This window comes from Triturus cristatus, chromosome 9 (genome assembly GCF_964204655.1).
Source record: "Triturus cristatus chromosome 9, aTriCri1.1, whole genome shotgun sequence".
Classification (NCBI taxonomy): domain Eukaryota; kingdom Metazoa; phylum Chordata; class Amphibia; order Caudata; family Salamandridae; genus Triturus; species Triturus cristatus.
The window spans coordinates 478,617,643-478,628,948 of record NC_140592.1 but is presented as its reverse complement, the minus strand read 5'-3'; the positions used below and the strand labels follow the sequence as shown (position 1 = coordinate 478,628,948).

Genomic DNA, 11,306 nt, shown 5'->3' with positions numbered 1-11,306 from the left:
ACAGTCCAGCCCGAACTGCCAATCCAGGTCCTTCCTGGACCGGAAACAAGCATCCTAGGACCGGTTTCGGGGTTTCACCCCTCTTCAGCCAGGATAGCTTGATTCCAGTGGCACAGTGAGCCCAGGACCCATGTCTGGGCATACCTGGCGCACTTAGGGCGAGAAAGTAAAAGACCTGGCTTGGCAGTTCGGGCTGAACTGTTCCCATGAGGCACAGGGTCAAGACTGATTTGCATATGGCTGGGTTCAAACTGGAATGGCATGGTGAGCAAAAAAACGATGGATTTAGGCCCAGATCTCTGTACTGGGGTGAATGTATGAAATTGTTCTGCATTCTGTCCATCAACTGTTGTTTTTGCATTTGAACACAACCGCTAGGCCACTTCCTCTTTTGCCCACATGATTTTGCGTGTTAGTTTGATAGCCTAGAGGAACAGCCTCATGCAGGAATGGAGCCATATCATCTCCCAACCATGGCTCAGTTATGAAGAGTATGTCAGGTTTGGTGTCAGAGAGAAGGTCGTAGCTGTGATGCTTGTTTTTAGACAGCGATCAAGCATTTATTAGCAGACAGCTTAGAGAATGCGTTTTGGTGATAATGTAACTTTGTTTTGTGGAAGAGTGAGCAGTATTTTGTGGGCCTGTAGTAGGTGTGTCCTTAGTGTTGGTGTTAGCTGTATGAGGATAGCAATCGTGTAGCTGTTCTGTACTGTGTTCCTCGTCCAGCAGGCTAGGCAGGCATTTTGATAGGTCTGCATGTGTAGGTGGTAGAGATGGAGGTTGAGAGCGAGTGTAAGTTGTTGAGAGCAAGTGTAAGTTGGTGAGCTGTGTTTTTTTTAAGTGTAACATTGTTGTGCAGTAGACATGGAGAAGCGTAGTTGTGAGGGGTGGCTTGTTGCTTATTTTGTTTGCATCTGTTTAGGGGGGAAGGTGTATGAGTTAGGGGTGGTGGTGAAGCATGTGGGTCAGTTAGTAAGGTTCTACATTATCCAATGGATAAGAGGCGGTTAAAAGGGAGTTGCTGTATGTGTGTTAGGTGTGGGGGGGAAGAGAAAGCTTGGCATTGGAGTTTGTTCATGGTGTGTATCATGTGTGAAGTCTGGTAGGTGGGTGTGGGTGTATGTTTGTGATGGAAAGCATTATGAGGTGTAGTGTGTGAGAGATTTTATTGTGTCAATGTGTGTCTTATGTTTTGTTTCTGAGGAGAAGTGAAAGGAGGTGCTGATGTATTTATTTTCTGAGAAGGATTTGTATGTAAGGTATTGTTGGTGGGTGGAAGTTTCACAGTAGAGGGGGTGGTGATGTGTTTTTGGAAAAGTATGTATGTATTGTGTGAGAGGTGATGAACAAGAGTTAGAAGTGTTTGTGTTAGACTTAGATTTGATTGCTGAAAAGGTAATATGTGTGAGGCAGTGGAGTGTAAGTGTTGTGCGGTTGTGTTATTGTGGTAAAACAAAGAGAAGGGTGTTGGAGGATGAAAAGATGGCAAGCTGAATATAGGTTTGTTAGTGACAAAAAGGGGGCTGTTAGCAGTGATTAGAGTAGGGAATGTGTGTGTGGATGGGATATAGTTAGGTATAGTGTGAAATTGGGTTGTGTTAGTGATGAGTGGATTGGCTAGCGGTATGATAGAGTTGCGTATTGTTTGTGAGTGATGGTGCAAATGTGTGGTAGCTGGGATAGAAGGGTGTATATGTGTGGTTTCTTTGGTTTTGTAATGGGTGATGTGACATACTTCATTGCTTAGTTTTACTGGCGAGAAAGTGTCACTCAATGTGTCACACATTAGTTAGTACTCATAAGTGCACTGAAACTATGGAAATGTAACACATAAGCAATCTGAAAACTTGGCACCTATGCTCCAGTCTCTCACCAGCAGTCTGATCATGATCATCTCGTAGTGCAGGAGGGCGCCTAAAGCCTTAGTAGTTCCCCCGGAACTGTGACTCCCTCACCCACCCAACCCCGCACTGACAGACTTGACTGTACAGCCACCCCAAGTGTGTACAGTACAGTCACAGACAGTGTCACTGTGCTGCTCAGCTATGCTCCTCTCTGTGTGCCTGCTGTATGTGCGGAGGCCCTCCATTATAAAGTTAAATAATTTTAGCAGCTGCTGCAATGCAGTGCAACCGGACTCGCTGCTAATGGCCTGCTAACATTTGGGAATATATCATACATGCCAACATTTCAGAAGAGCAAAGTGGGAGATTTAAAAAAAAAAAAACAAATCGGGAGAATGGGGCCTTCAAGCGGGTTTCTGTCATGTATGGACTTTGGAAGTGTGCTGCTGCAGGATCGGACATTTGAAAGCAAATTTACGTGTTTTTTTTATCACCTTTCAGAAGCATGGAGCGCAATGGCATGCAGAGAAAGAGGGGGATGCAAGAGTTGTGCACTGGCCTGGCAGGTTGCGGTCAGTGCATACACCCCCTCAGCCCGGGCTGAAACATCTTCCGGGCATACACACAGCCGCCCCCCCCCTCCCCAGTACTTCACATGTGTTTAAAAGACCATTCGGTTGTTAATGGGGCTTTGTTGGTTTTTCACCCCTTCTAGAGCCCCTGCATCGCCATTCTGACTATTGCTGGAAGAATTAGCATGTTACACAATACCAAGCCCTGTCTGCTGAAACCCCGAGGAATCGGGTTTTTGCTTGCAGGAATCGGGAGGCGGGAGACTAGCCTTCAAATCGGTAGTCTCCCGCCTGAATCGGGAGTGTTGGCATGTATAATATATTGTACTGTGAATTTTTAAGTTGCTCAATGAACGCAGAGTGAGCAATCATGCCCTCTTTGTTTCTCTCAGTGAAGCGTGTGATAAATATAAACATTTATCTGGACCCCGTGGCCCGTCTCGAGACAGTGCCCTAGCGTGGATCATGATGATGACATCTTGCTGATAGTAATTTCTGGCAAAACGCTTTCACACTGTGCCCTGCCATGACCCAGCAAAGCAGGCAGAGGTGCCCTTCCTTTTATGGTGCTTTGCAGCAGTTTTACAATCTTCTTAAAGTTTCTCGTTGCTCAAATGGGTGCAATTTCTGATATTTATGTTTCCCTCATCTTCATTGCTTGATTTGCCTCACGAGAAAGTGTCAATCATCGTCGTTGAATGTCACACATAAGCAATCTGAAATTTAGGCAGCAGCCATGACTGTTTAGCAGGTGAAACTTAAAAACAATGCATCTCTGGCCTGGCATATCAAGGGCTGGATGTAAGTGACACCTCCTCTCATGACTTTTCAGCTATAGGTGCCTTCCAACTAGGAAATTCCACCGATTAAACTATTTCCATTTGAAGCACTGCTCGACTACCAAAAAACCGAATGACGACATGTAATCCCAATCCAAGATGGTTACGATTGATAGTGTCGGCCATCTTCGCTTGGGAGTTAATGCCTCCTTACGTGTTACGGAATGTGGTGGTGTAATTTACACGTCAACAGCGAAGTAGTCTACGGTGTTTTTTTCTCTACGTCTAGCATAGAGTGCAAAGGTGACGCGGTCCAAGCTACCTCTGTCGAGGCCACATCACCCCGAAAATAATATCACGCGTTATTACCACCCACCGCACTTTTCTGAAAACCAGCCAGTCAGAAGTTCTCCCCAATAACTCCGCCCCTCGCTGATTCTGATTGTATCTATCAAACAGAGAGGGAATGATAAACCGAGCACGAGATCAACGGGACACCAATCATAGAGCTGAAAGGCGTGGCCGAAGGTCAATAAGGCGGGCCTGATTAAAAGAGCGACGGTGACATCAGAGACGCATGTTTCTTAAAGTGCCCAGCAGCAGCAGCTCTATATATTGGGGTGTTTATTCGGGTTATTAGTGACTATGTGAATGAGACCGCGGGGTAGATCGCACAATAGGTACAGCCGCAGCTTCAGCAGGACCCGGGTGGCGATTCATGGAGTGATAGGCTAGCACCGCTCAACGCACCTATACTGCACTGCTCATTTCACGCCACTTCACTTAATACAGCCTGACAGTAGTGCTCTGCTGCACAGCACATTTCTCCGTTTACCTTACATTACAACACACGACACTCAACATTCGATTGTCTCTACAAGACTGGCATAACTGCACTTTATTGTTCAGAAGTGGACTGTATACTTTTGCACTACTCTGCTGCACTGTACGGCGCCTAACGGGGCACAATCCCACTGCACCTTATTGAACTTTGAATACCACACAATACTTCGCACCTTTTTACCGTACAAGCAGGTCTGACGGCCACTGTATTTTAAGGTATTCAACGCCAGTGTTTTATTTTTACTAGTTAACTTATTATTTTTTTTATTGAAAAAGAATTCATATTTGGAAGCTAGGTCAGTGGCAGAAGCAGTATTTTTTTGTGGTAGAGCCAGACCAGTGTCTCTGGGCTCCTGAGCTGTCTTCTGTGAAGTCACCGCAGGACTATAATCATGGCAGAGGGTGAGTCATTGAAACCTTTAATATGGAACTAACGTGTATAATATTTTCACATGAGGGATTATTCAACCATAAAGATTTTGTTGCGTTTTACGATGCTAGAAATTCTTAGTGAAACGTTTCAAATGAACTTTAACTGTTTATAGTATATTGAAAAGAAAAATATTTTGGAAGTGCTTAATAAAAGGCAAAATGTGACATTCAGAATAGAATAATAACTATAATTAAAAGATGTTTGTGTTTTTGATATGTTGTTGAGAGGACATAAGGTCTTGTACCTTCTTACACGCAGTGACTCTTAAAGAAAGGCACAGATGACCCACAGAAGCTGGATTTAAATCGGTTCCGACTCTGAGAGTATGCGACATTGCGATTATGCGACTACTGAAATTATGCGACATTGGAGGATCAAATTATGCAGAAGGGTTTAATAAATTAGGCGACAAGAAAAGGCAATTTGGGGCAGTATTATTGTTCTATTTTGTCATTTTGATGCACATTAAAACTGGAGGTTTCACTTTGTTAGGACCAGTTTGCCTCTTAAAAACAGTAATCATCTAACTACGCCTGGGTGAGTTTAATCACGTCAGCGTAATTGATTAAAAAAATTTAATTTCATGTAACAAATTTATGCAAAATTACAGAGATTACGAAATTGCGCCACATATTTTAGTTTCAGGAAAAAGGTTAATTTAGGATGTACCTTTCATGTAAATTTTGAATCCGAGCTACATTTCAGATAGATTTTTTACTCGAGTGGACCGTTCGGGTAGTTTGTGAGCGCAAAACTACAAATCCGAACATGAATGGCTGTGTTTTGAATGCGAGTGGTAGTTCCTTTAACATGGGCAGCCAACAAACTTTTCATGTAGATTTTTTCCCTGGCAGACCGTTTGGGTTTTTGAGGGCAACACTACAAATTCAAACATCAGTGGCAATTTTCTGAATTTGAGCGACTGAAAATCAACTCACAATTAAATTGCTGAGTTGAACTGATACCCAAATGGACCGTTCGGGTAATTTATTAAGTGAGAGATACATTTCACATAATTATGCATAATTTTGCAGTAAGTTTACATAATTATGATACAGCAAATTCCACGAGTTATGCACACCCCCATAAGTAGCACCTCAGAGGTGACCAATTCTCCTTTAAAAACGGTCTGCCTCTATGTAGCACCAATGTTTGAAGCTTTGTTTTAGTGTTTGTTGGTCTATTTGATTTTGATATTTTTTGATGACACGGAGGGAATCTGTTTAAATGGTGATGGACTGTGAGCATTTTAGTTTTCTTTTAATTGGTAACCATAACATTTTGAACAGAAACATTTTTAAACAGAACCAACTGCTGTACATAGAACAATTAAACAAAAGAGAAGATTTCTGGTATTTATTACACGTACTACTTGTATGAAAATCATAGGTATACAGACACATATCCAAGTATAATATTTGAGCCAAAAGTCGTGAAATATACATACTTATGTGTTATAGTACAAGTAAGCCAGTAATCACTTGTGTCTCTCTAATTGCAAGTGTTGAGATTTAGTTCTTTTCTGCACTCTATGAGAGAGGGGTTTCTTTGAATGATAAACTTGATATCAAGTCAATTAATTGTAAATTCACCAGGGCTCTGACATGGCATTGCTGGACTGTAAGGAACACGTGTATGCATAAGTGTGAAGGCTGCACGTGGGAGACTTCTGTCATACCCAGTAACTTAGCACAGGTATCTGTCATGCCCCGTGGTCCTGCCCCCATGATGCTTCGAGTATTTAAGGAGCTTAGATGCACACGAACGCGCTTAGCGTTCTTGCTCCTGGCCCCATTTCCGTCTTTTCCGCTTGTGCCTGACTTCCGTTTGCGAACTTCCTGTTCCTACTAGCGTCCTCCGCGTAGTAGGAAGTTTTTGGCTCGCCATTGATTCCAGTCTTTCCCGACCCTGGTGTTTTGCCCCGCAGTCTGCTCTGCCCTCATTGCTGAGCCGGATACAACCTTTGATCTCCCTGCTCCATCGGGAGAATATTTCTGAGGCTGGTCTCGGTGTTCCTCCCCGGGGTTCCATCAGCCGGGTGTTCCGCCTCGCTTCGGGCTTTATCCTCTCTGCCGGGCAGGGCTCTGGCTGTACGCTCTGTATCCATCAAGAAGAGGCGTGTGGCAGTATTATAGCCTCTTGCTCCCTCCCTATCTACTCCGTTCCTTTATCTTTTCCCAAATTTTCCCTCACCTTGTGCTCCGTCCCGCATCCAGCTCTGTCCTCGCTGTTGGCGGGGCCCAGCCTGTGTACTCCACATCGGGCATAGCCTGGGTGCCCTGCATACTTACGAGAGTTTTCCCCGGTCTTCCCTGAGAAGATATTGTCCTGGTATTTCTCTGGGGATACTTGCGTGGACCACTGTGCAGTTAAGGCTCATTACTTCAGAATCACGATTATTCCATTCACAGTTACAGAACAAACACAGTTACCTAAGGTGGATTTATATCCTTTGTTCTCACAGTTCCCCAGTAGAATCGTGGGGTAAGTCGTACACGTTTATAACGTATGGTTTAGAGCCTAGTGGGGACTCCTCTTTAATCTTGTGTTTTTCTGTTGTACTGGACATCAGACATTGAACCTATTACGTTTACCCACTATACGCCTAGAAGTAACATAATCATGGTATGTGTGACAGGGGGTTTCACTTAGATAACTGGGTTGTAATGAGAATGTGAAAGCAAGAGATAACAGTCTTTTTCTACAGCTGGATACTGCCTCAACTATCTCTGACGTGGAGCCATCAACCCTACCAGAGTTGTTCCCCCGCCTTTCCTTGTTTTGTTTCCCTGTTTTCCCCTAGTGTGCCATCTGATACTCTAGAGTCTGATAGAGTCGGAAGGCCGTAGGGGAAGGCTAAGGTATTCTCTCCAGGTTCCTGACGCTCCTGCGGAAAAATCTTGGCAGTCATAACAGTATCCTTGCGCAGAGGGGACTCTGCAGGATTGGGTATTGACTTGTGGTAGGCCTCCTTATGTTAGTGTACATTCACAGGTAAGTCAATGTGGTTTACTGTCTTGTCTGCAATGACACTCTTTTATACACTAATGGGGAAGACTGCCTTAGAGTGCAGCTTTGCTTTCCTTTGGCTTACAGAGACATACTGAATTACGGCGTAATCTGTGTGGAAATCAGTTCTGCAAGTCCCAAAAAGATATCTGTGCAGCTTATGGGTCATCCAGGAATGTCATATTTCACTAGCTCAGCTCAGGATCAGAGTCCTGCTGTAATAAGTTAATTACATTTCCCTCCAGCAACAGGAACAAAGGCCTCCCCATACAAAGGGAGCAATTAATAGTACTTGGCTCGGCTCCTGAGGAGGAAAGGAGTGGGGATGGAGGATCTGCATCAATCAATTAGCTGTCACACTGCGCCAGGGATGGGCCAGCCCAAGCCCACTGAACAAAGCAAAGAGCCCAGATCTCTCTGAAGCCAACACAGGAGAGGACTCACTTTGAAGATTTGGTAAGAAGGGCTCCGGCAGTGATGTCAATGAGGGGCAGAGCTGAGGCCCCCAGAGCAGATGTGACAAATGGCTCCTGCATGACGCCATTTTGAAATGTCTCACCAGGCTTTGCAGGAAGGTTGGTACAGGGGCGGAAAGGTTGGGCCAGAGGTGCTTCACTGCTGGAACTTCTTGTCCCCACTTAAGAGGACTTGTGCAAGTGGGCAAGCTCTCTCTTGGTTGTGACTGTATGCTGGACACAGGGACTTGATGCGGCAGCCATGGCCAATCGGAAGAAAGAACCCCATGATGGCCATCTGAACTAAGGACTCTGACTTCAGTTGACCCCAGAACCAGTGGGGCTCTCCCCAGGTCCAGGCTAGCTAGTCCCCTTACTTCCCCTGAGGACCAGTTGGGGGACAGACTGGGCTTCTGCTTGAAGGAAGAGAGAGGCCCAGAGGAAACCAAGGAGAAAGGCTAGTGCAGGGAGTCAACCAAACCACCTCCCTGCAAAGTTTGTTGCCTTTGAGGCCAGAACGCCTAAAGAAAGTGCTCCAGGTGGCTGCGGCTCGCCACCAGAAATAAAACAAGCCCAAAAGCATGTAAAACAACCTAATGAGGCCCAAGATATCAGCATGCAAAGTATTTTGAACTTTGACCCCCTGCGCGTTCCCTGAGCACATAGAGATCCGCTGCGTGGCTTTTTCAGGTCCCGGGGTGGGACAGGACCCGGGGGTCACCGAAGTAGAAATCCTACAGTTTTTGTATGCTGGAAAGGGGCATGCGTGGGGTCCCCTTCCCGTTCGCGTTCTGTGGTGCTGGTCACCCAAACCTCCAGGCAGTTTCTTAGTTAAGGGGCCCGGGACTCCAACTCTGGGTGCCGAAGGCCAGCAATAGCGGGGAAGCGGAAGGAGGAGAGAAGGAGGGGCACAGGACTTCATCCTTGGGCCACGAGATGAAGGAGCGTTCTGGGGGAGTGCGGCAGTGGTCGGCCAACATCACTCCCCATGCCGTGTCCAGGGGGAGCGGGAGGCCGCCACATGCATTAACAACTTGCGAGCAGGAGTACATAGGGTTGAAAAAACCTTCCAGTTCCTGCTTCAGCCCAAAGGAATGCTGCGAGCACGGGAAGCCGGCGGGGTTAGTCAGGAGTGGGCTCTCTGGACTGCCCCCCCAAACATGGCAGTGCTTGGGTGCCCAGGTGGGACCGGGCACCCCAGAGAAAAGGGAAAGATTGTGCGGAGCTATGCTGCTCAGCTGAATATCAAGAAAAAGAAAGGCAGTGGCTCTCCCAGGTGCAGTGGGAGAGCAGTGCATTGTCTATTCACTGCTCCCGAGGGAGAGCCCCATAATGTCTTGCAGGGCTTTACCATTGAGCACATTTTCTTCCATCGTGGTGGTGCCAGGACAGTGGGCCACCACAAGGAAACAAAATAGAGTGAAGGGGAGCTGCAGAGGCGTCGCAGCTCCCTTCATGGGCCCAAGGAGATTTTTAAACAAGCATTTGCAATAAAACAGGTCTCGCATTGACGCAAGTTTGAGCTATTGCCATTGTAAATGGTAATTTTTTTTAAATTTAATTTTATAGTTTTATATAGCTCGAACTTGACCCGAATCGGGTATCAGAGCGCTTTACATAGCACCAGTTACATTACATGAGGACACATTAATTTTTTTGTTAGGCACGAGGAGATTAAGTGATTTGCCCAGAATCGCAGGATGTTCAGCGTCATTGCCGAGAGTCGAACCCAGTTCTCCAGATTCGAGGTCGACCGCCCTAGCTGTTAGGCCAACTCCTCTCCCCACAATGCCTTTTATTTATGTTTTGGGTTTTAAAACATAAACAAAAGGCATTGTCATTTACAATAATGGCTTAATCTCTCGCAAACGCGAGACCTATTGCATTGCAATAAAGGGCCTTCTCGACCGCTTGTTTGATTGTAAATATCAGAGAAAGAGACCAGCCTGCGAAGTCTTCAAAATAGTGATAAATAGTGCAGTGAAGAAGATGTTGTAAGTGTTGTAAATTACACAGACACAAAGTGTGAAGTGAGAGTTACATATGATCCGAGTTATAAACACTAACAATGCGCTCCAGCACCTTTCGCACTGTGATAACACTGTTGCGGCTCAGGAGGAAGAGTGAGAGGGGAGAGGGGCTATTTCCTGCCCTCTCCGTGATTTGAGCGTGCAGTGTGGCATTGCGTAATGTCATTGCTATCTTTGGCCTAATAAACATTCCAGCTGTAGTAGGGCCCTGGCTTCACCTCCTGGTGCAGGGCGGGCTGTGCTTTATGGCACACATCGAGGGAGGGAGGGACGGAGTTATGGTCTTGGCTGCAGCTCTGGCCTCGCACAGTGCCCCTGCTACTACTAGTGAGTGAGAGGCGCTGAGGTGGTGGTATTGGTGGTTGTATTGGTGGTGGCAGTACTGGCGGTGGTGGTACTGGCGGTGGTGGTACTGGTGGTGGTGGTGGTACTGGAGCTGATGGTACTGGTTGTGGTACTGGTAGTACTGGCGGTGGTACAAGTGGTAGTGGTGGTGCTGGTGGTGGTGGTAGTACTGGTAGTGTTAATGGTGGTACTGGTGGTGGTAGTTGTGGTGGTGATACTGGTGGTACTGGTGGTGGTGGTGGTACTGGTGGTGGTACTGGTACTAGTGGTGGTGGTGGTGGTACTGGTGGTGGTACTGGTAGAGGTGGTGGTACTGGTGGTGATGGTGGTATTGGTGGTGGGGGTCTTGGTGGTGGTACTGGTGGTATTGGTGGTGGTACTGATGGTGGTGGTGGTGGTACTGGTGGTGGTATTGGTAGTGGTGGTGGTATTGGTACTGGTGGTGGTACTGGTACTGGTGGTGTTGGTACTGTTGGTGGTGCTGGTACTGCTGGTGGTGGTTCTGGTGGTAGTGGTGGTGGTACTGGTGGTAGTACTGGTGGTGGTGGTACTGGTGATGGTGGTGGGACTGGTGGAGTGGTGGTGGTGGTACTGTTGGTGGTACTGGTGGTATTGGCGGTGGTGGTATTGGTGCTAATGGTGGTGGTGGTACTGGTGGTGGTACTGATGGTGGTGGTACTGGTGGTGGAGTTAGTGGTGGTAGTACTGGTGGTGGTGGTACTGATGGCAGTGGGGGTGGCAGTGGTGGTAGTACTGGTGGTGGTGATACTGGTACTGATGGTAGTGGTACTGGTGGTAGTGGTACTATTGGTGGTGGTGGTATTGATAGTATTAGTGGTGGTGGTTTTGGTGGGGGTACTGGTGGTAGTGGTGGTGGTACTGGTGGTGGTTGTGGTAGTGGTGGTGGTAGTGGTGGTGGTTGTGGTACTGGTGGTGCTATTGGTGGTGGTATTCGTGGTGGTGGTTGTACTGAACAAGGTGGTGTACTGGTGGTGG

At 46.7% G+C, this 11,306-nt stretch overlaps 1 protein-coding gene across 1 annotated transcript in view; it reads left to right on the top strand.

Moving 5' to 3' along the window:
- The first annotated feature begins 3,744 nt into the window (after positions 1-3,744).
- The window catches only part of LOC146798161 (uncharacterized), a 203,575-nt gene continuing 196,013 nt past the window's right edge, over positions 3,745-11,306 (top strand). Inside the window, exon 1 of the mRNA XM_085625412.1 lies at positions 3,745-4,440. Coding sequence (XP_085481538.1) covers positions 4,431-4,440 — 10 coding nt within the window. The 5' untranslated portion in view covers positions 3,745-4,430. The remainder of the gene's footprint in view (positions 4,441-11,306) is intronic.